The sequence below is a fragment of the Eriocheir sinensis genome, chromosome 5 (assembly GCF_024679095.1).
Source record: "Eriocheir sinensis breed Jianghai 21 chromosome 5, ASM2467909v1, whole genome shotgun sequence".
Lineage (NCBI taxonomy): Eukaryota > Metazoa > Arthropoda > Malacostraca > Decapoda > Varunidae > Eriocheir > Eriocheir sinensis.
The window spans coordinates 6,971,117-6,996,972 of NC_066513.1; the positions used below are offsets into that span (position 1 = coordinate 6,971,117).

General features: G+C 43.1%; 1 protein-coding gene across 10 annotated transcripts in view; it reads right to left on the reverse strand.

Annotated features, from left to right (window-relative positions):
• LOC126983793 (adenylate cyclase type 9-like) overlaps positions 1–25,856 on the reverse strand; it is a 418,782-nt gene that overhangs the window by 57,667 nt on the left and 335,259 nt on the right. For 7 of the 10 annotated variants that reach the window (XM_050836968.1, XM_050836942.1, XM_050836931.1 and 4 more), the window contains one exon: positions 7,164–7,433. The exons of the other annotated variants lie outside the window; for them this stretch is intronic. In XM_050836968.1, coding sequence (XP_050692925.1) covers positions 7,164–7,433 — 270 coding nt within the window. The remainder of the gene's footprint in view (positions 1–7,163; positions 7,434–25,856) is intronic. 10 annotated transcript variants of the gene reach the window in all.

Below are 25,856 nucleotides of genomic sequence, written 5' to 3' on the forward strand. Positions count from 1 at the left end.
AAGCTGGTCCATGACACACCCATTGCGGGTCACCCAGGAAGAGACAAGACACTATCTGTCACCAGATGAAAATTCTACTGGCCCACATTACGGGTTGATGTAGAAAAACATGTCGCACATTGCGTCGTTTGTGCTAAGCACAAGGGGTCCGTAAAAGGGCCAGCGCCTATGTTGCAATACCCAGTACCAGAGGAGCCATGGGATGTTGTTAATATAGACTTATTACAGCTCCCCCAGAGCCAACATGGTTCGTGCTACTTATTGGTGTGCGTCGACCAGTCCTCTAGGTTTCTAGTTCTAGTGCCTCTCAAGGACAAGACAGCCACACGCGTGGCCCATGCCCTCGTGACTCACGTGTTGTGTCCACATTCGTCTCCTCGAATTCTTTTGAGTGACAATGGCACCGAGTTTAGGAACTCAGTATTGAGCGAAATATGCGCTCAGTTTAACATCATGCAATCCTTCATCACTGCTTACCACCCAGCTGCTAATGGGTTGGCGGAGTGCTGGTGCGTATGGGTTCGAGACCTACCCGGTGCCATGGGAGTAGAAAGGTGGTCTCTTTCCAACACCCAGTTGTTGGGCCTCCTCCTTGAAAAAATTGGGCATCTCTCTACCAGCCGTCTGGGTAGTTGCGCGGCATTCACCGCCTTCCTCCCTTGGGGTATATAAAAAAAAAATATATATATATAAAAAAAAAAATATATATATATATATATATATATATATATATATATATATATATATATATATATATATATATATATACTTGTTCCATTAGAAAATAATTCCTCGTAGGCTTAGTAGCATGAACAATGAATTCTTATAAACTACTCACAAATGAAAAGTGATTGTACCTTCCTGATCATAAAAGTTCTTATTCCATTACAAAAATAAATGATCTGTGGCTCAATAGCATGAACACCAATGAGCTCTCATGAAACAACTCAAGTGAAATTACCTTTCTGAACATAAAAGTTCTTTATGCATTACAAAAATAATTGTTCTTTTACTCAATAGCATAAGCAGCATGAACTCACAAATGAAAAGTGACATTACCTTCCTGAACATAAAGTTAATATTCATATAAAAGAAACAGAGAACACTTTGTCCTTATCTTTGTTCAGTGAAGTTATGAGTTAGTTGGCAGCAAAAATTATTATTATTTTTTTTTTACAACAAAGGAGGCAGCTCAGGGGCACAAAAAAAGGAAACAATAATAAAAAAAGCCCGCTACTCGCTGCTCCTAAAAAAGAATCAGAAGAGGTGGCCGAAAGAGAGGTCAGTTTCGGGAGGAGAGGTGTCCTGATACCCTTCTCTTGAAAGAGTTCAAGTCGTAGGCAGGAGGTAATACAGATGAAAGAAGATTGTTCCAGAGTTTACCAGCGTGAGGGATGAAAGAGTGAAGATGCTGGTTAACTCTTGCACAAGGGGTTTGGACAGTACAGGGATGAGCATGAGTAGAAAGTCATGTGCAGCGGGACCGTGGGAGGTGGGGAGGCATGCAGTTAGCAAGTTCAGAAGAGCAGTCAGCGTGGAAATATCGATAGAAGATAGAAAAGAGGCAACATCGTGACGGAATTTAAGAGATAGAAGACTTTCAGTAGGAGGAGGAGAGCTGATGAGACGAAGAGCCTCAGACTCCACTCTGTCCAGGAGAGCTGTGTGAGTGGAGCTCCCCCACACATGACATGCATACTCCATATGAGGGCGGACAAGGCCCCTGGATGTGGATAGCAACTGTGCGGGGGAGAAGAACTGGTGGAGACGATACAGAACGCCCAACCTCAAGGAAGCTGATTTAGCGAGAGAGGAGATGTGAAGTTTCCAGTTGAGATTTTGAGTTAAGGATAGACCGAGGATATTTAGTGTTGAAGAAGGTGACAGCTGAGTGTTGTCGAAGAATAGGGGATAGGTGTTTGGAAGATTGTGTCGAGTTGATAGATGGAGAAATTGAGTTTTGAGGCATTCATCATCATCATTTCATCGACACCTGCTCCTAGGAGCTCCCACCAGGGGATGGCCACGGCAGAAGAGCTTCCAACTTTCTCTATCCAGACACTCCCTCCTTGCCTGCTCAAAGTTTCTCAAAGATCTTTCCCCCCTCTCCCTAACGTACTCTTGCACCCTATCCCTCCATTTCACTGGAGGTCGTCCTCTAGCACTCCCTCCCTCTATCTCACTCACATACACCCCTCTGGTCATCTTACTCTCCTCCATTCGCTCCATGTGGCTAAACCACTTTAAAGTCTGTCGCTTCACTTCTTCCACCAGATTGAGGCATTGAAGGACACAAGGTTCCTTCTACCCCAATCGAAAATGGCAGTAAGGTCTGAGGTTAAGCATTCTGCAGCCTCCAATCTGGAGTCGTGTACTTCCTGTTTAGATGGCCTTCTATTGAAAGAAGTTGAATAATGCAGAGTGGAGTCGTCGGCGTATGAGTGGACAGGACAGTTTGTTATGGAAAGATCATTGATGAATAACAGGAAGAGAGTGGGTGATAGGACAGAGCCCTGTGGAACACCACTGTTGATAGGTTTAGGGAAAGAACAGTGACCGTCTACCACCGCAGAGATAGAACGGCCAGAAAGGAAACTGGAGATAAAGGAACAGAAAGAGGGATAGAATCTGAAAGAGGGCACTTTAAAAAGCAAAGACTTGTGCCAGACTCTATCGAAGGCTTTCGATATGTCTAGCACAACTGAGAAAGTTTCGCCGAAATGGCTAAGAGAGAATGACCAAGAGTCAGTTAAGAGAGCAAAAAGATCGCCAGTAGAACGTCCCTTGCGAAACCCAAACTGGCGATCAGATAGAAGGTTAAAAGTGGAAAGGTGCTTCTGAATCTTCCAATTAAGGATTGATTCAAAAGCTTTAGATAGACAGCAAAGGATTGGAATGGTCACCCTTCTTAGGCACAGGCTGTATGAAGGCATACTTCCAGCAGGAAGGAAAGGTAGATGTTGATAGGCAGAGACAAAAGAGTTTGACCAGGCAGGGTGTCAGCACGGAAGCACAGTTTTTAAGGACAATAGGAGGCACTCCATCAGATCCATAAGCCTTCTAAGAGTTGAGGCCAGAGAGGGCATAGAAAACATCATTATAAAGAATCTTAATAAAAGGCATAAAGGAGTCAGAGGGGGGATGAGTAGAAGGAATATGCCCAGAATCATCCAGGGTGGAGTTCTTACAGAAAGTTTGAGCGAAGAGTTCAGCCTTAGAGATAGATAAGACGGCAGTGCTCCCGTCAGGGTTAAGGAGAGGAGGGAAAGAGGAAGAAGTGAAATTGGTGGAGATATTTTTGGCTAGGTGCCAGAAGTCACGGGAAGAATTAGAAAAAGCAAGGTGTTGACATTTTCTATTGATGAAAGAGGTTTTGGTAAGTCAGAGAATAGATTTGGCACGATTCCAGGCTGAAATATAAAGATAATGGTTAGCAGGAGTGTGAAGGCTCTGGTACCTTTTGTGAGCTGCCTCTCTATCTTTAACCCTTTCATTGCTAAACGCTTGCAGCAGGCGTTAGGCGTATTTGCTGGTGGCGCTAAACGCTCGCTGCGACCTCCAGCCGCACTGAAATCTCCCATGTATGAAAGTGTTCCAACACTAATTCTCACAACACAGGATTGCCAATTGAGTGGGTTCTTCACTAAATTTGGTGGAAAATCATGTCAGCCCAGCATGGAAAATGTACGGACGAGCCACTGGTGGATGTTAATTGTTGACCAATATAGTGACATTTTTGCATAGCTTCACCTGTCACATGACTGATATTTTGACCAAGTAGTTGTAAATTTTGCAGTTGGCAATACTGCCCTGCCAGCACCCCATCATCACGAGATCTACAGTAGTTGCCTTATGGCTGACCGTCACGCACGTATAAGTGTACGTCTTCACAGGCAACACCCCCTGAACGTGCCTGTACTTTTGCAGGAGAGGCTTACATTACCGAATCGTATAGATCTTGGCCTCCTCTTTCCAATGCTGTTGTTGTTCTTTAGCTGTGATGAATAGTTTTTGAGATTCAGAGGTTAAAAGAGCGAGCACTGGCGTCACTTGCTGTTGGTGCTAAAAGCTCGCTGCGAGCACCAGTCGCACTCACAGCAAAAAACATCCCCTGAACGTGCCTGTACATTCGCAGGGGAGGCTTACATAACCGAAACTTATAGATCTTGGCCTCCTCTTTCCAATGGTGTTTTTGTTTTGTAACTGTGATGAATAGTTTTTGAGATGTAGCGGTTAAAAGAGATCCTCTTCCCCCGCTGGGGTGCCCGAGCATGCCTGAGGGGATAGTCTCGTTGCGAACGCTTAGGAATGAAAGGGTTAACAGCACGAGAACAAGCATGATTAAACCAAGGCTTTTTAGCATGAGGAGTAGATAAAGAACGTGGAATGTATGCCTCCATTCCAGAGACAATCACCTCTGTAATGCGCTGGGCACACACAGAGGGGTCTCTATCCTGGAAGCAGTAATCATTCCTCAGGTCGTCCCACCGAGCTGAAGCAAAATGCCAGAAGCATCGCCTCTTCAGTGGGTCCAGAGGATGAACAGGAGCGATAGGACAGGATACAGAAATAAGGTTGTGATCGGAGGAGCCCAACGGAGAGAACAGTTTGACGGAGTAAGCAGAAGGATGAGAGGTAAGGAAGAGGTCTAGAATGTTGGGCCTGTCTCCAAGACGGTCGGGAATACGTGTAGGGTGCTGGACCAACTGCTCTAGATCGTTGAGGAGAGCAAAGTTGTAGGCTTGTTCACCAGGCTGGTCAGTGAAAGAGGATGAAAGCCAAAGATGGCGGTGAACATTGAAATCTCCCAAGATGGAGATTTCAGCGAAGGGAGAGTGAGTCAGGATGTGCTCCACTTTAGAGTTCAAATAGTCAAAGAATTTAACATAGTTAGTAGAGTTAGGTGAGAGATAAACAGCACAGATGTATTTAGTAATAGAATGACAATGAAGTCTTAGCCAGATGGTGGAAAATTCATAAGAGTCAAGGTCGTGGGCACGAGAGCAAGTGATGTCGTTGCGCACGTAGACGCAACATCCAGCTTTGGATTGAAATTTAGGATAGAGACAGTAGGAGGAAACAGAGTAGAGATTGCTGTCAGTAGCCTCAGAAACCTGTGTTTCAGTGAGGAAGAGAAGGTGAGGTTTAGAAGAGGAGAGATGGTGTTCCACAGAATGGAAATTAGAACTAAGACTGCGAATGTTGCAGAAATTGATAAGGAGGAGGTTCAAGGAGTTATCAAGACACCTCTCAAGTCGGCAGCCAGAAAGGGAGTCCCTGAGGGAATTTATGGTCCCCCCCCCCCAGGCGGGGACTCCGAGGCAGTGTTATTGTGCGCCATTTTGAATTTTGAATTTAGGGAAAAAGTGTGTATGTTGTGTGAATGTAGTCTGGTGTGGAAAGAGAGAGGATTTGTCTTTAGAGAGCATGCTGAACTACTCTCCGGTGTTGATGAGACAAAAGGGAAACGGTTAGTGAGGACATGGGAAGGGTCTTTGGAGGGCTTCAGCACCCTCCTCGCTTCCCATATAGCCTCACTGGGAGTAGCTCAGGCCTGTTCGGTAGGTGTCTTCCTACCTACTCCACCTAAATCACGAATCACACTGGATGGCCCTCTGGCCCCACTTCACTGCCTTGCTACAAAGTTGGCAAGGGTACCTGAGGCAATAAGGGCCAGGGTTGACCATAGCACCCGTGTCTCCACATAGAAGCAGCAAAAGGAGGATGGTGTGCTGTTTGTGTATCTTTGTTTTGTTGTTGGTGTGCCGATTGAAACACTGAACCACGGTGTGCAAAAACGATTGTTGTGTATGAGTGCTTGTTTATGACTGATGTGAGTTTGTTGTTTGTGTCCTCAAATGTGTTAATGAGTGTAGTATAAGTGCTATGTGTATAAATGTGGTGATCAGGAAGGCACTGTGTATAACGGAATAATCAGTGGCGGATCTAGAAAATAATTTTGGGGTGGCACTTTTTTTTTTTTTCCAAATACAGGGGGGTCGCCTGATATGCGAACTTGGGATATGCGAACCACCTCATATGCGACCTCCTTCCTCCCTCCCTCCCCCCCTTGGGGGGTGGAGCACGTGGGAGCGGTGACTTGACTCGGTAGTAAGAGAAAAGTTTTTTTTTCATTCATTTCATGTTCCCGACTTCGCTAACATCCATTTCCTACCAAATAATGAACTTGCTGTTACTCACTTCCCGAAGGAAGGGAAATAAACAATGGCGCAATCTGGCAACTCTACTCTCCATACAAGTCCATACAAGTGTTGAAAAGTGATGGGGCAAGGACACAGCCCGGCCTCACTCCCGTATTCACGGGAAAGAAGCTGGACAAGCCCCCCCACACTTCACAGCACTCTGTTCCAGATTACAGGCCAGTCAGCAAACCAATAGTCCTCGCAGAACTCCCACGGAGTTGCAGAAGATCCCAGAGTGCCTCGCGATGCACTGAGTCAAATGCCTTCTTGAGATTGACATAGGCTGTCGAAACTCACGTCGGCACTCCACCAGTATGTGAAGTGCTAGGATACGGTCAGTTGTTGACTTACCAGGTTAAGAGTTGAAAAAAATTGTTTACAGTGTGTTTCTATTGCACCATCACTTAGTACTAAATTATTTTCTTATTCTGTCACAGAGGAAGAACCTGAAAATTAAGCCAGTCTATCTAGATTACCTTTCTTGTATCTATTCCCTTGTCCCATGGAATCGGCTGTGGCCCCTGTACTGAAGTGATTCCCAACTCCCAAGACTTTTGTGGTACCCAGACAGGCATTCCTGCTATTAGTTCAGCAAATCAAGGGTTGAGTGTAACAACAATATTTATAATAATAACACTAATAATAACAATAAGAATAAGAATAATCTAAGAATAATAGTACTACTACTACTACTACTACTAGTAATAATAATAATAATAATAATAATAATAATAATAATAATAAACCCTGAGTGGAGGCTACGGGTGGGGGCACATACCTCATGGTTAAAGCAAGGTAATGGATACTTGGTATAGAATGGGTGCGAGACATCACAGCCCCCCCTGACAGTACTTCTCTTCAATGTCACAAGGGATGTAACAGGGGAGAGAGCATGTTATGGATAAGAAGTATAATTAGTTTGATATTTCAAGGTTTGTGCAATTGGGAGTTGCAGCTTACCTGGGTCTGAATGCTTGACCTGCGACTACGGATGCCAGAGTCCTTTCTGGGATCCTTGATTGTCACAGTTCCAGGTGATTTTTCAGGAGGCTCCTTGGTGCTACTGGCATCTGTCTGATGTAGAGTGGGGTCTGGGAGGGAAGGCTGCACAAGGGTTACAGGGGCAGTTGTGATGGTAGGTGTGAGGGTAGAGGGGCTATGGCCCTCACTCTCACTTGTCCCATCAGTCTCTCTCCCTAACCCACCCCAAAACTCGCTTAAGTAGTTTAACTGGAAAAAAAAAAAAATAACAAGAACTTCAATACCCATACTTAGCAGGATCCAGGTGACATTGTTATGAAGAAAAAAATCACTTCGATAGGAATGACGCATATAATATTGAAGTGAACAATAACAACACATTATCTTCAACTTACACGGTCTAGTTTTACTAAACTTTGGATGAACAGAGTCACACTTTCGAAGCTTAAAAATTTTAGCTGATGAATGTACATTGAGTATGAGGAATGTTATGGGGAAGATTATGTGTGCAAAGTTAGAGTGCTATTGCAGGGAGAGATTTGAGGATCTTTTCCACTTTTCCTTAATTTGGATGACCCTGCAGCTGTCACATTTATCTCTGAAGCTGAACTATTCACTCTTTGTAAATCCACTCTGGAATTAATCATGGCATATTTCTAATCATCTCCATCTGACTTCCATATGCCTGTTATCAAAATTCACAGCAATGATATTTTCTATGCCCTCTCTGCCCTGAATCCTTAGAAGTCTTATGGACACAATGAAGTGTCTCCTATTATTCTCGAAAACTGTGTTTCTGTGTCGACACACTGCCTAATCAAACATTTTAATCTTTGCCTTTAAACATCTATCTTTCCTTTCTCCTGGAAGTATGCCTACATAGAGCCTGTGCCTAAGAAGGGTGACCACTACATATATTCAAACTACCATTATGTAGCTTTGCTTTCTTATCTTTTTATAGCTTCTGAGACAAACTTTAACAGAAAATTTCTTAATCCCTTTGACCCAGAGTTAATTTTAAAGGAGCAGTACTGGATCTGAGAAGGATCTCTCTCTCTCTCTCTCTCTCTCTCTCTCTCTCAATGTTAAAAAGTTATTCCTGAAAAATTATAGCCTCTGAAACCCAAAGTAGGAAATGTATCATAACTGTGGGTAATGCTAGTTTGGGATATAGGCATCTTCATCCTGTAGTAGGCAACACTAATCCTGTGGTGTCAGCAAAGTTGCCCCTCTGGTGCCTCTCAGTGTCTCAGGCAGTTCACGCCCACTCTAGTATGTCGCGACCACACGTACTCGTTCGATCTCTGTCACTTTCCATAGTATATACGGACTTTAGTTTAGTCAGTGGTCTATCCCATAATTACAAGTGCAGACAATTACCTGAACAACAATAACAGTGAGGTGATGAAATATTTCTTGCTCAACACCAACTCCAAGTGATCGGCATGTGTTTGCATGCATGAGCAGTCAGGACTTTAGCTCCTCATATCAGGCATATCCACTACATTATAGGGCTTATATTGATATTTTTTTTTATTACAGTACCCTCTCGAGTTTCGCGGTTGCATCATATCGAAGGTATGGCGCTAAACTTGAGGATCGCAAAACTTGAGGTATTGAAATCCATTTAAAAGCACTTATTGGTTCCGACCCGTGGAAAATAATGACTTTTTCCCGACTTTAGGGTAGGTTCTGGACGAACCGTACATGTGGATGTACCGTACAAAAGCTCTCAAGAGTGAAAGAGAAAACGGAGTCACACAGCTCCGTCCCTCCATTTGAGCGCGGCAACCAACAGCGCATGAATGAGGTGAGTTTTTCGGTTTTTCGCATTCCTGATGTAATATTTTGCCTTTAAATTATGGTTTGTGGTGCTTATGAATATGCTAGGAGTGTGAAGGTTAGGTATTGTACACCTAAATATGACTATATGTGATGATATGACGAGGTTTTAGTGATGTAGTCCACCACGTGTGTCGGTAAAGTTTGTTTTCATTTTAATGGCTGCCTGTGGATGTTTCGTACAGCTTGGCTTTTAAGTGTACGGAGTCTCCACATGTAAACAAAGATATTTATGCTGTTTGTGTGTTGAACTTTATTTGAAAATTGACAGATAGGCTACAGCAATATAGTCTAGGATAGCATAAGGTATCTCATATGAAATTTAAAGATTCTGTTGCTTATCTAAATATTGTTTTCATTGTAATTGTTTTGTTGTTGTGTCCAGTTCAAGAATGGTGAAGGACACACTTGAATATAATAATGTATAGTATAGATATATGCCTTGTGACCTTTATTTATATTATTTATTTCAGATTGAGCCAGGATGCCACGCAAGTTCATTCCCAAGAACCTCCGGGAGACAGACCGGACCAACCTCGAACTGGCATTCAACTACAGGATTGAGCACAACACCAGCATACGGAGGGCAGCTCGGGAGTTTGGTGTCAAGGTTATGACTCTGCAGGATGCCTTCACAAGGAGCAAAGCCAAATCTGATGGGCACACCTTTGTAATTCCCCAAGAAAATTTTAACAAGATTTTCAACAAGAATCAGGAGGAAATGCTGTGCAAATATGCCATACATGTGGCAAGACTGTTCTATGGGATGACTCGCAAGGAATTTCGCCGACTTGCATATGAGTATGCTGTGGCTTGCAAGTGCTCCAATATCCCTGCAAACTGGCATGCCACACAACTGGCAAACGAAAATTGGCTCCAGCGTTTCATCAGGTTTCCCTACTCTCTTCTTTCATATAATATCAAGTAGGCATTTTTGTTTGTTTTAAGCCTTGTAAGCTTTTTAAGGCAAAGAAGATAATGTAACCATATTTTTTCTCAACTTTTTGTGTAATAAAGGAAGATTCAAATTAAATCGCATTCTTTATTTCAACATATTTATCTTTTTATGTTGCAAATCATTTAAAATCAACATTGGGGTCTATTTTAACGGAATCTGGTGGCAAATTACAAATTTATTTAATTGTCTATTTTTTACAATTTTTTTGTTTGAGGCCTCATATACGTGTATGGATCATCCATACCTGTGGACGATCCGTACACATCGAGATATTATTTTTAAAGCTTCATTTCACCAACTTATATTGTGGTGAAAAAACTGTGCTTACGAGAGAATATGGCGCAATGATTGTAATAATAAAGTGATCACTTCAAATTTAGGTTAATTCACAAAAAAAAAAATTTATGGATAAAAAAAAAAAAAAAAAAACTGTACGGTTCGTCCAGAACCTACCCTACTCCCTTGTTATTACAGTTTTTTCGATTTTACTCCCTTGTTATCTCAAAATACGTACAGGTAACTCTCGATTTACGCGAGTATTGCGTTCTTGGAGAGGTCGCGTAAATAAAAAACAATGTAAATCAAACAAGAGGTAGGTTTCTGTCGAAAAATAAAAACCGTATTTTTCAGCGTATAGCGCGCACCTTTTTCACATAAAAAATGCCTGAAAGTTTAGCCCTGCGCCTTGTACGCCGAATGTACAAATTTTTAATGATTGTTTTCTTCTTTGGGGTGTTTTTAAGGGTCTTTTTTGTCTTATCCAATAACAACGGCAAACTTTCCTTTATCATTGTATATAATCCTTCATAGTCCGTAGCTGGCTCATAATATGTTACCATAGAATACAGGGTGATCTAATAACTACTATACAAAATTGAAATCGATGGAGGATTGCCCATGCCTTGTTGTTATCCCGTTTTTCCGTCGGGCGCCATTTGTATTATCTTGATCTTGATGTCACAGGTGGCTTGATTGTATGACTAAAGAGCAGTACAAGCTACATAAAAAATCATATTGGAAAAAAATATCCATGTGTTCATTATTAATTATTAATATTAGTGAGAATAATGGGGTAAATATGATATCAGAAACTGTACATCATGAGTCTTGTACGAGGAGATATTTCGCGCAATACCAGCCCGGCCGCCATTTGCATTGTTTACAAACCACACAACCACACCCATACAACAAACAGCTGCATGGCGTGTGTCACCAGAAACGTGTGAATTGTGTCCTGCCTAGTTCTCTGTCATAACCTACGAGTGATGGTGGGAATAATATGCTTATTCACTTCATTCAGTGGAGAGAGAGAGAGAGAGAGAGAGAGAGAGAGAGAGAGAGAGAGAGAGAGAGAGAGAGAATATCCATATCACCGAGATATCCACTCAGGCACTCAGTCTCAGCCTCACTCGTGTGAGGAAGAAATGAGGGACACCATGAGTGGCTAGCTAGTATTGGTACCGGTACCGAGCAGTCTGGTACCGGTACTGTACCATATAGCTAGTACCGTTAGTACCGGTACCTGCCCACCCCTATTGTTGAGTAGCGTGGCAGCGTGGGTACTGTATTGTTGTTCAAGTGGCGCGCGGGAAGAACTGAGCTCTGCTATATGGCCGCGGCGCTATGTGAGTCCAGTTGCGTGAGACATCTGGTGGCCACTCCATAAAATATCGCGTATAAGTGGAAAAAACGTGTAAATAAAAAAAAAAATTGGATTTTGGACCCCGCGTTATTTCAAAGACGCGTAAACCAAACTCGCGTAAATCGAGAGTTACCTGTACCTTGTTAATAGGCAGAAAATGGAAAGTAAGAACAGTTTGTTTTTAAGCCGCAGTTGAAGCCGGCTGCCTTACAATTGGCTGGCAGTTCTGAATACATGCTTGTGATCCACGTGGTGTCGTCTGCTAAAGTAAGGGCGGTCGCTCGCGGTCACCCGTGGGACAGTTGGACAAACCTATATTTTTCTGGTAGTTTTCTGTGTTATGAAATAATCTACTAACTCTTTCTGTTAAAAATTATGAAATCACTAATATCATGACTGACTTTTCAATGCCTATAGAACGTAAACCATGCTGTCGCCGCGCAAAATAGCTCGCAGAGAGGTTCAACTTGTTTTCTGTTTCCATATTTCCCTCACCGCTCACAAAGATCACAAGCGGACAGACTAGAACAAAACCAGGCAAATTAATACTTTTAATGCTGTGTATTCCCACAGCACGCATGCGTGGTGGACAGCAGAATGACTAATTTCATCTGGGAGATATTTCTCGCAACACCGGCCAGTGTAGTGGACCTTCTCCTTCTTCTTTTGACCTGTAACGCTTTGTATTGCTTCTTGGGTCCTCCTTCTCCACACTTTTATACTTCACAACATGCACTTAGGGCCGCTTTCACAGTCATTTTGTTTGTTTTGATCGTTACCAATGGCGGCGGTCGCCGCTATAGTATTTCCACGTGAAACTGGCCGATCGGGTAGTGGCGGCTGCGGGGTTAGCCTAGCACCGCACTTACACACATTCTCAATATTTCTCGCTTCGTCTGCAGCCACCACTACCCCATCAGCCAGTTTCACGTGAAATACTAAGCGGTAATCGCCGCCATTGGTAACAATCAAAACAAACAAAGTGACTGTCAAAGCGGCCCTTAGTTACTTAACAGTGCGCACTTATACACTTCACCCTGAACTTAGGTGTTTTTCTGTCCTTTTCTTTCCCTGATTTTGCTTTTCTATGCCCTTTTGCAATTTCTCACTATTACTTTTCACCGTCGCTGCCATGCATTACAGGTCAAAAGAAGAAGAAGAAAAAACGGAAAACAACACCGGGAGATCTACAATTTTCATAGACTTGATAAAAAGATTTTTGGACTGTGGCTCCACAGCACGGGGTGTTCTCTTATCTTGTTAATTAAGTAGTAAGCAAAGCAGCTCTGCCAGTCCATTTTACGAGTCTCTTGGTGGGCCATCTTCCACTGCTCGTCACTCCTCAGCCACTGCCGTCGTCTGTTTGTTTACATGCAGCCGTTCGGTACCCACGTACCCATGCTCATACTCACAACCGTTTTCCATTCATAAGGACAACCAACAACTCGCTCCCGGTCGGGCATACGGGCAACCGTGGTTGCCCATAGCCCCAATGGTTGGACACCGCCTCTTAAGGCAGCACGCATGACGCCGACGGTAGGTAGACGTGACCCGTACATGTCAAAGCAACGCGAAACTCATGGCAGTAATGCACGAAAGTTGCAATGGTAAGAATTTAGGACTAAGCGCTAAACTCGAGGATCACGAAACTCGGATAGCGCGAAACTCGAGAGGGTACTGTATACTGATTATTATTATTATTATTCTATTACAGGTAACTCTCGATTTATGCGAGTTTGGTTTACGCATTTTTTAAATAACGCGGGGTCCATAATCCAAATAAATGTTTAATTTACACGTAGTTTCATTTATACGCGATATTTTATGGAGTGGCCACCAGATGTCTCACGCAACTGGACTCACACGGCGCCGCGGCCACACAGCTGAGCTCAGTTCTTCCCGCGCACCACTTGAACAACGATACAGTACCCACGCTGCCATGCTACTCAACAATAGGGGTGGGGAGGTACTGGTACCATTACCGGTACTAACGGTACCAGCTATACGGTACGGTACCGGTACTTGACTGCCGGGTACCGGTACGAATACTAGCCAGTCGCTCATGGTGTCCCTCATTTCTTCCTCACACGAGTGAGGCTGAGACTGAGTGCCTGAGTGGATATCTCGGTGATATGGATATTCTCTCTCTCTCTCTCTCTCTCTCTCTCTCTCTCTCTCTCTCTCTCTCTCTCTCTCTCCACTGAATGAAGTGAGTATTTATTTTTCGATAGAAACCTACCTCTTGTTTGATTTACATTGTTTTTTATTTACACGACCTTTTCAAGGACACAATACTCGTGTAAATCGAGTTACCTGTATTATCACCATTATTATTATAATTATGATCATTATTATTTCTATCATTATTATTATTGTCAAATATATTATTATTATTATTATTTAGTAGTAGTAGTAGTAGTAGTAGTAGTAGTACAGGTTGAGAATCCCTTATCTGAAATCCCTGGGACCAAGAATGTTGTGGATTTTGGATTTTTTCGGATTTCGGAATATGCAGGCCCTTTCGACATTTTCAACAATATCTTTACACCACAGAGCACACAACACGCTGTAATCACAATGAGTAACGAACGAAGGTGTTACTGTGACGACTGCTGACAACAAACTAATGCATAGCAGCACCAGAGTTGCCAGGTCATGGACTGTGTTCCTGCCCAATCCCATCCCAAAAGCCGTCCAAAACCCACAGTGGTGGTGGCCTAAAGGGGCTATTACACTGGGCAAATTTTCCGTGGAGCTTCAGTCATATATCGTCGATTTTTGCCTACGTGGACACACTACCGTGGTCTTCCAATCACACTTGCCCCGCGCTCCATGGTCTTGCCAACATTGCCAGATTGTCTTACTCAGCCAGCCTCTTATATTTACCGACTTCTGACCCAAAAACTGTCTCGTGGACCCTAATAAGATTCACTTATAATTACCATTAAAATAGTTTATTCCTGATGTTTCTTGGCAATAGTTAGGTGTCAAAAACTGGTAAATACTATGCTCTGAGTACGATAATCTGGCAACGGTGATCTTGACCAACACATTTTCACAACAACAAATATGGCTGATGCTGACTTCCCTGTTTGTACCCCTGTTTTCACTCAAAGTGACACTCAGTTCATACAAGCAACGGAAATAGAAAAGAGTGTGGAGGCGGCAATGGCTTGCAAGAAGATAGGAGGGCAGTGAAGTGATGCAGCTGTTGCAAGAACTATGTCTAGAAGACGAAGGCATGTCCCATATTTTCTCAATTAAAGTGACGACCTTGGAGGCCCTGGTCCAGGCAACAACACTCATAGCTGAGCGAATGTATAAGGACAGTAGGGTGTTGCATCCTCTTCTTCTCTTTTCTTGTTATTGCTGATGAGGATGATTATGAATACCGTCATCCATCTGTGAAATCTACCGTAGCTACGGAAGACCGTAGACACGTCAGAAAACCACGGAAATGAGAACCACGGCAGTGGAAATCGTGGTTTGACTGAAGGTCCACGGAAATTTTGCCCAGTGTGATAGCCCCTTAAGGTGTCGACGCAGCAGTAGGTTTACCCGCCCAATTGGGCGGGTAAACCGCGGACCTGGCAACCCTGACTGCACAAAACAACAGTACATGGTGGAACCTTCCCATCACTTTGTGGCATTTTCCATTTGTGTCACGTCATGAAAGCACTAAAAAAACTTTTGGATTTTGGAGGTTGTCGGATTTTAGAATTTCGGATAAAGGATTCTCAACCTGTAGTAGTAGTAGTAGTAGCAGCAGTTCTATTAGTAGTAGAAAAAAGTAAAAGGAGTAGTTGTAGTAGTGGTAGAAGAAGTAAAAAGTTGTAGTAGTAGTTGTAGCAGCAGTAGTAGTAGTAGTAGTAGTAGTAGTAGTAGTAGTAGTCTTCGTCATCATCATAGTAGTAGTAATCATAGTATAAGTAGTAGTAGTAATCATAGCAGTAGTAGTCATAGTAGTAGTAGTAGTAGTAGTAATATTAGTAGTTGTGGTGGTGGTGGTGGTAGCAGTAGTAGTAGTAGTATATTCGACCCGATGGCTGCCTGTCACCGTGAGCTGCCCCTGCAAGCCACCCACCACAGGAACGAGCAGGAGAAGACAAGGGCATACGGTGAAAGAATCCAACATGTGGATCAGGGCAGCTTCACCCCCCTCGTCTTCACCACATCCGGCGGGATGGGTCCCAGGGCCCAATGCTTCTACGCACGCCTCATGAACTAATCTCAGAAAAGAAGCATCAGCCAAGGAGTCACGTTGTCACCTGGATGAGGTGTCGCACCTCGTTCTCCCTGCTCAGGTCGGCCATCCTATGTCTCAGGGGCACCAGACACTCTGGCCCAAAAGCCACCAACATCTCCAATATGGAATATGAAGCCACAGTGGTGGAGAGTGACATTAGGGTGGGTCGGGAGTGACTTGAGTAGGGAAGGAAAGAGGGATCTAGACGTAATAGATGATAGGTGATTTAGTGTCAGGTAGTATTAGTGATATGGTTGGATGCCACAGTCATTAGCGAACAGAGTTGGGGCTAATGACCTCCAAGCTATGGAGCCCTCCATGATTATGTGTCGGGAAAATAAACATGGGTGGAGGTATCATTTATGTAGTAGTAGTAGTAATAGCAGTAGTAGTAGTACACACTACCTATCAGGGCAAAAGGCTTCAACTTTAACAAGAAAGAATTCACAGATGCCATTGCCCTGAGGTATGGCTGGCCAGTGGATGGGCTCCCAAACATATGTAACTGTGGCTCACCCTTCAACCAAAACCATGCCATGACATGCAAGACAGGAGGCTTCGTCTGCATGAGACATGACGAAGTGAGAGACGTGACACCTCATATGCTGAAAGAAGTCTGTCATGACGTGACCGTGGAGCCCATGTTGCTTCCTCTGCAAGGCGAACACCTCGCCAGATGCACCACTAATGATTCAAACGAGGCACGAGTGGATGTTAGCGCCACAGGATTTTGGTCTCGTGGACAAAGGGCATATTTTGACATAAGGATCTTTGATCCCATGGCACACTGCCATAGAGACCTGACCCTTGATGCAGCCCACAGAAGAAATGAACAAGAGAAAAACAGAGCGTATGAAGAAAGAATACAGAATGTGGACCAGGGCTCCTGCACCCCTCTAGAGCTTCTACGCAAGACTCGTCGAAACACTGGCGGATAAGAAACAGCAGCAGAGAAGCAGTGTGGTTGCCTGGATGAGATGCAGGCTGTCCTTCTCCTTCCTGAGATCAGGCTTGGTCTGCCTGACAGTAACAATATCACCTGCACCCAAAACCACCCACACTGCCGACCTGGACTTTGAGGCGACGGTGGTTGATTGTCGTATCAACCATAGGCTCTGTTAGCTTAAGAACAATATGTTTAATAATGTTTGTATTACTAAATAAAGATGGTTGTCTACCAGAGTCATTGGCAGGCTGGGGCCAATGAATTGCTTTGTGAAAGACTATGAGAAAAGATACTGCTCACAACACCACTCAAATGGATGGAGGCTGTAGTAGTAGTAGTATCAGTTGTAGTAGTAGTAGTAGTAAAAGTAATAGTAGCAGTAGCAGTGGTAGTGGCAGTAGTAGTAGTAGTAGTAGTAGTAGTAGGTGGAAACACCTCCTCAGTAAGAACATCTTTGGTAATCCAGCTGTGGATCTTCGCGACTCAATAGCCGCCCTAGCAAGAAAATTGGCGTCAGAGAATTGCCAACACCTCAAGCCTTTGATGGCCTGCCGGCTCATTCCGCTGGATAAAAAACCAGGCTGTCGCCCCATCGGGATGGGGGAGGTGCTCAGGAGGATCATAGGCAAGGCTGTCATGGAGGTGGTGAAGGACGACGTGAGGAAGGCGGTGGGAAACCTCCAAGTGTGTGCGGGTCAGCAGGCTCGGTGTGAAGCTGCCATTCACGCCGTCAGGAAAATGTTCAAAGACCCAGAATGTGAGGCGGTGCTGATGGTGGACGCTGCAAATGCGTTCAACAACATCAATAGGGAAACAGCACTGCACAACATCAAAATCAAGTGCCCTATATTCGCCCAATATATTGAAAATACATACAAGGAACCTGCCAGACTGTTCATCAGCAGTCATAATGACCAACGACTTGGAGACCCGGTGACCATACAATCCTCAGAGGGCACCACCCAAGGGGACCCAGTGGCCATGGCAATGTTTGCCCTGGGAATGATGAAGCTGCAGGACATCATCCGCCATGAAAACACCAACATCAAACAGGTGGCGTATGCGGATGACCTCACCGGGGTAGGAAAGTCTGCAGACCTCAGGAAATGGTGGGACCTCGTCAATGAACACGGCCCTAAAATAGGGTACCGTCCCAACGCCACGAAGTCTGTGGTGATTGTAAAACCAAAGGCATACAATCGGGCCAAAACAGCATTCCAGGGCAGTAACGTGAAACTGTCAGTGACTGGCGAAAGACACCTCGGGGCAGTCATTGGAATAGCTGAATACAGAACCGAATATGTGAAAACAGCTGTAAAGCGCTGGGAATCCGAACTGCAGAGGTTGAGCAAGATTGCCAAAACAGAACCGCAGGCAGCCTACGCAGCATTTACGTAAGGTGTCAAGCATAAATGGAACTACCTCATGAGGACTGTTCCTGATGTTGCTCCGTTACTAAAACCTCTGGAAGATGCTATCAGAAACACCTTCATACCGGCGATAGCAAATGGGAGATGTCCCAGCGACCAGGAGAGAAGATTGCTGGAGTTGCTGCCAAGAATGGGTGGGCTCGGCATCACCAACCCGCAAAATCTGGCTGAGTCTGAATTCGGGAACTCAATCCGAATCATGGCCTCCTCGACCGGATATATTATCAATCAAAATGAAAGGGGATAAGACAACCCTCAAGATATTAGGTCACTAAGGAATGAAATCTCCATAAACAGAGAAGAAAAACAGAGAGACACTCTGAGTGACCTAATGAGAGAACTCCCAGAAGACACAAGGAGGACAGATATTGCACAGGAAGTGGGCGCTTCAAACTGGCTAACCACACAACCTATCAGGGCAAAAGGCTTCAACTTAAACAATAATTTATAGATTTGAATTAGGTCTCCCCTTTCTCTTCTTTGTTCTAGTGTTGGTAAGTCCAATTCCTTTAGTCTTTCCTCGTATGTCAATCCCTTCAGCTCTGAAACCATTTTTGTTGCCATCCTTTGTATTCTTTCTACAGTACCCTCTCGAGTTTCGTGCTATCCGAGTTACGTGATCCTCGAGTTTAGCGCTTGGTACTAAATTCTTACCATCACGACTTTCGCGCATTGCCGCCACGATTTTTGCGTTGCTTTGACATGTACGGGTCACGTCTACCTACCGTCGGCATCATGCGTGCTGCCTTAAAAGCCGGTGTCCAACCATTGGGGCTATGGACAACCGCGGCTGCCCGTATGCCCAACCGGGAGCGAGTTGTTGGTTGTCCTTATGAATGGAGAACGGTTGTGAGCACGAGCGTGGGTACATGGGCACCAAACGGCTGCATGTAAGCAAACAGACGACGGCAGTGGCTGAGGAGTGAGGAGCAATGGAAGATGGCCCACCAAGAGGCTCGTAAAATGGACTGGCAGAGCTGCTTTGCTTACTACTTGATTAACAAGATGAGAGAACACCCTGTGCTGTGGAACCACTGTCCAAAAACTTTTTCTCCAGTCTATGAAAATTGTAGATCTGGTGTTATTTTCCTTTTCTTCTTTTTCTTCTTCTGACCTGTAATGCATGGCAGCGACGGTGAAAAGTAATAGTGAAAAACTGCAAAAGGGCATAGAAAAGCAAAATCAGGGAAAGAAAAGGACAGAAAACACCTAAGTTCAGGGTGAAGTGTATAAGTGCGCACTTGGTTTTGATCGTTACCAATGGCGGCGATCGCCGCTTAGTATTTCACGGGAAACTGGCCGATAGGGTAGTGGCGGCTGCAGAAGAGGCGAGAGATGTTGAGAGTGTGGTAAGTGCGGGGCTAGGCTAACCCTGCAGCCGCCACTACCCGATCAGCCAGTTTCACGTGGAAATCCTATAGCGGCGACCGCCGCCATTGGTAACGATCAAAACTAACAAAATGACTGTGAAAGCAGCCCCAAGTGCATGTTGTGAAGTATAAAAGTGTGGAGGAGGAACTAAGAAGCGATACAAAGCGTTACAGGTCAAAAGAAGAAGAAGAAGGTCCACTACACTGGCCGGTGTTGTGAAAATATCTCCCGGATGAAATTAGTCATTCTGCTGTCCACCACGCATGCGCGCTGTGGGAATACACAGCATTAAAAGTATTAATTTGCATGTTTTTGTTCTAGTCTGTTCACTTGTGATCTTTGTGAACGGTCAGGGAAATATGGAAACAGTAACCAAGTTGAACCTCTCTGCGAGGTATTTTGCGGCGGTGGCAGCGGTTTACATTCAATAAGCATTGAAAAGTCAATCATGATATTAGTGATTTCATGATTTTTAACAGAAAGAGTTAGCAGATTATTTCATAACATGCAGAAAACTACCAGAAAAATATAGGTTTGTCCAACTGTCCCACGGGTGACCGCGAGCGACCGCCCTTACTTTAGAAGACGACACCACGTGGATCACAAGCGTGTATTCAGAACTGCCAGCCAATTGTAAGGCAGCTGCCGTCAACTGCGGCTTAAAAACGATCTGTTCTTACTTCCCATTTTCTGCCTATTAACAAGGTAAGTATTTTGAGATAACAAGGGAGTAAAGTTGAAAAAATTGTGATAACAAGGGAGTAAAGTCGGAAAAAGTCATTATTTTCCTCGGGTCGGAACCAATAAGCACTTTTACATGGATTTCAATACCTCAAGTTTTGCGATCCTCGAGTTTAGCGCCATACTTTCGGAATGAAGCAAACGCGAAACTCGTGAGGGTACTGTAGTTTCTTTAGGTGTTTCTTCTTATGAGGAGACCACACTACCTCTGCATATTCCAACTTTGGTCTGATCATAGTGGTAATTAATTTTTTCATCATATCCTTATCCATGTAGTGGAATGCTATTCCTATATTTCTCACCATGTTATATGTATCACCAAATATCCGATTACCATGGCCCTCTGGCTGTTTGTTATCTTGCATTATTACTCCCAGATCTCTCTCTTCGTGTACTTTCTTTAATGTTTCACAATCTCCCATTTTATATGTCCATTTTGGTCTTCCTTTATTTTTTCCCATTTCTATAACATGACATTTCTTCACATTAAATTTCATCTCCCATTCCATACTCCATTTCCAAATCTTGTTTAGGTCTTCTTGCAGAATTTTGCAGTCTTTACTGTTTCTTATATGTCTTAGCAGCTTTGCATCATCTGTGAACAGGCTCATATAACTATTTACTCCCTCTGGCATGTCTTTAATATATACTAAGAAAAGTATTGGTGCCAATAAAGATCCCTGAGGCACTCCACTCTCTACAGTTCTCCATTCCGATTTTATGTCCTTAACCACTGTTCTCATCTCTCTTCCCCTTAGGAAGCTTTCCATCCAGTTCTTCATTTTCCCTTTCAATCCTCCTTTATTTTCTAGTTTCCATAGCAGTCTTGTATGTGGAACTTTGTCAAACGCCTTCTTCAGGTCTAGGTAGACGCAATCAACCCATCCGTCCCTTTCCTGTATTTTATCTGTCACTCTTGAGTAAAAGCTCAATAAGTTTGTCACACATGAGCGCCCTTTTCTAAATCCATACTGTTTACTCTTGTGATTAAATTTTGCTCCTCTAGCAATTTCATCCATTGTTTCTTTATCACTTTCTCACTTATTTTACATACTACTCTGGTCAATGATACAGGTCTGTAGTTCAGGAGTTCTTCCTTCCTTCCTTCCACTTTTGTAATTGGGGACCACTTCGGCCTCCGCCACTCCTTAGGCACTGTACCAGTTGTTATTGAGCATTTAATGATGTCATATATCGGTCTAACCAGCTCATTTCTGCATTCTTTCAATATACACCCTGAGACTCCATCCGGCCCTACAGCTTTCCTCTCTTCCAGCTCCCCCAACAACTCATACATCTCCTCTTTATTTACTGTAACTTCTTCCATATGAACATTTATCTTGTTTTCTTGTGGCTCATTAAATATTGATTCATTAGTAAAAACTTGCTGGAACTTTTTGTTTAGTAACTCTGCCATGTCTTTAGGTTCATTGATTGTCACATTCCCATCGCTCAGTCTTTCAATTGTTTCTCTTGGTTTAATCTTGCCATTTATGAATCTATAAAACAGTTTAGGTTGTTCCTTGCACTTTTCCACAATATCCTTTTCATATCCCTTTTCTTCTTCCTTCCTTATTTTCACGTATTCATTTCTTGCTACCTTAAAATCTTCTTTATTCCTTTGGTTTTTATTTCTTTTTAATCTTTTTGATGCTTTGTCTCTTTTCTCTTTTGCCTTAGCACATCTTGCATTAAACCAGTCCTTTTTCCCTTTCCTTTAGGTCTGTATTCTAGTACAAACTTCTTAACCCGTTTTATACGCCTCCATGAAAATATACTGTGTGTGTGTTCATATAATCTAACATGGAAGAAGAAAGGGAGGAGGAGAGTGATAGAGTGAGAGATAAGGCTAAAGATAAGAGGGTGTGAGGAAGGAGGAAACAAGGGAAATGAGTGGAAGAAATGGGGCGGGAAAAGAAAAGGGAGAGGGAAGGAGGGTCAGGTAAAGATTAGGAGAGAGGGGGAGAGAAAAGGTGTGAGTGGGAGGGAAGGAGATTAAAAAAAAAGAAAAACTGGGAGGGAGGGGAAAGCAAAAGAAGAAAGAAATGAGAAGGAGGGAGAAAAATACGGGGACAGAGAGGGAGAAGAAAGAAAGTGGGGGAGGAGTGAACCAGGGAAAAGCCTCACGGCACAATAGGCCGCTACGGAAGAAAAAAGAATAGGTGGGTGACGTAGGTGCTTATTTAGGTGTGTTCCGACTTACGTAAAAAATCGGGTTACAACACGTCGTTAGAAACGGAACTCCGTCGTAAGTCGAGGACCTCCTGTACTCTTAAACACTTTCTACACTCTTAAATCTACATAATTTTAATAATATATAAAATTCTATATTTTTTATATTGTTTTCATTTTTTTAGGCTAGAAAATGCTTATTTTACCGCAAAAAAAAAATATATATATATATATATATATATATATATATATATATATATATATATATATATATATATATATACATATATATATATATACAGTCACTCGCTCATGGGTCTCACCCATCGCGTTTCGCGTCATGTCAACTAATTGTGACCCTCCCGCTTATACGCTGGCCCCAGTTTCCGTGATACGTGGATGCATTGACGCTAAATAGGAAGGCAGAGGAGGAGGAAGGAGGAGAGGAGGAGGAAGGCAGAGAGGAGGGAGGAGGAGGCAGAGAGGAGGGGGAAGGGAGAGAGGAGGAGGCGGGCAATGGAGCGTTAAGGCCGTGTCACACTAGCACTTTTTCCGCCGATTAATGCCATTTCCGTCGATTTTTCATCGTTCCATGAACTTATCGCATGAATTTGTCAGACGATCAGGATCGCTTCCTGCAAATTTCCGCCTTTGTTTACATTTCCAAGACCAAGACCGAGACTTTCCGCGTGGCTTCAACCTGTCTCAAACGCTCTCCTGCAGTGACAGCCTTCCTCATCCTGGTGTCACTTCTGGCAATGAGAGGTGTCACTAACTCCAGAAGTCTGTGGTACTGGCTCTTGTCCAACCTGATCCAATTCTTCAGAGTCTCATGATCCTCTAAACTCAGCTCTTTTAACAGCCTGTGGTACACACTTTCTCTTTCCCGACGAGCCAACCATGAGCGCATCCATGCATGCTTTTTGGCTTGTTTAGCTCGTCTAAGTCTCACAATACACAGTATTAGGTTCAGAGCAGCGTATCTTTGCCGCAGCGTGGACTCCATGTTTGTTTACATTCCCATGGTCTGTGCCGACGGAAAGTTTCAGACGAAACACCGTTTGTGTGTGACAGGCCGCAGCCAAGATATCGACGATTTTCAGAAAAACGACGGAAAAAGTTGACGGAAAAAGTGCTAGTGTGACACCGCCTTTAGGTTGCTCCTGAGTGACGTCACGGTTAGACTGTTACGTCATGCTTTCCTATTGGCCAGCAGCTCACTCAGGGACGACTGCTATTGGTCGAGATTTTCTCATAGCAACATTATCCTAAAAAAAAAAATTCACGCGCCGCCACACTGCAGTGTTGCCAGATTGGGCGACTCATCGCAAATTGGGCTACTTTTGAGAACGAAAAACATGTTTTATATGACGTGTCAGAGGTGACTTCCCAAATGCATATTTTCCCATAGGGTTATAGTCCCGCTGTCATGTTTTCAAGATCGCGTCGAAGTCCGAACTAAATATATATATATATATATATATATATATATATATATATATATATATATATATATATATATATATATATATATATATATATATATATATATATATATATATATATATATATATATATATATATATATATATATACTGCAAAATCCCGCAGTATAGCAAAAAATCCGCGATACCAAATTAGATATATACAATTTAAATATCCGCAGTACAGTGAGACCGCGAAAAGTGAGCCACGATATAGCGAGGGACGACTGTATATGACGCCAGCGGCATCAATGTCGTTAAGGGGTTATACGTCATCACTTTTGACCTGCCCACCCTCCTGGTAGCAGCAGGCATCCACCCAAGGTCTTGGTTCACCCCACACAACAACCAGCAGTCAGTTGAGGATGGAGAGTAACATTCTGGAAGCGGACGCCAGGGACCTCACAGGGACACAGTCCTAGTTTCAGATATGAAGGAGTTTCGTGCCTGCTTTGTCCCAAAGATATAGCGCTAAACTTGAGAACCATGAAACTCGGGGTATTAAAAACACTGAAAAAGCGCCACCAGATTTGACGACTTTTTCCCAAAAAATGTCACAGAAAATCACCCTGCATCTTATAAGGTCAAGGTTCAGCTTTGGGTTACTGACTAGTGAAGTTTTAGTACTGCAATGGCACTTAAATAAAACCACAAGCCTCTCTGGAAATGTAAACAAGACGGCGATCACTTCTTCACCAACATTGGCAACTCTTTTCTAAAGTAACAATGTATAACAGTAGTATTTGCTGCTACTTCATGTAAAATAACACCAGTCAGGAAGAAAATTATGTAACGACGCTTAACCATGCTTGTACCTAAACAAACTAGCGGACAGTTGTACACCAAAACTGATGAAACGCGCAAGACACAATTTCTTTTGTTATAAAAGTGTACAAAATATTTCAACAAAAAATATGATATAGAGAATAAATAAAAATTATTTTCACACTTCCTAATGTTTTAAAAATGTAGTAAAATATTACAACAACTAGAATTACAATGTAAAATAATAATACAAAAAATATGGTGTAGAAACTTTATACCTGTTACCCCTCATACAATGTCGCTGCCTACACCATGTCTGCTTATGTCTCAAAGCATTACTCTCGAGTCTCTAATAAGGACCAGTTCTGTAGGTCCCAGCAAATATTCAGGGTTTTAAATTTAGAATAGTGGGATTTAATAAGGATCTGAATACATATGAAACTTTGAAAATGACCTGATAGTGGGGAGGGCTACAAATGTTAGGCGAAAAATCTTCACACACTCGTAGTTTAACCCTGCGTTAGTCCCCTGGGGTGTTTTGCCACCCCATTTTTGCTTAAGTGCTCGTAATTCCTAGTTGAGAACTTATTTCTGTTTCTCCTTCCAAGTACTCTTCTGACTCTTCGAGGGTGTATCACAGGTAGACTGGCACACTTGTGGCTCAGTTTTCTTGGGAGGTAGACGTTGCTTTGACCTTCTGGGGTGTTCAGTCACCCCACCAGACTAACGGAGGTATCTTTTTATGATTTATGTATTTTGCATATTATGTTATTTTTTAATGTTGATATTCACGATGGATATTACAAAAATCACAAAAACTGGTGTATCCTGTGGGTATTTTCAAAATAAATGTGACCTGAATCGAAGTTTTCGTAATGTTTCTTTAGTTTTATCATTTATTTTATTGCATTATTTTACATTAATTTCAGCCAGCTACAAGTGATTCAAACTGTTCAGCAGGGATTGTAGATATATCCTGAACCAGCAGTATGACCATATTTTACATAATGATAACAATATAAACATTTTTGTATTGGGGTGTGTAAATACCCCAGGGGACTAACCATGTTTGGAA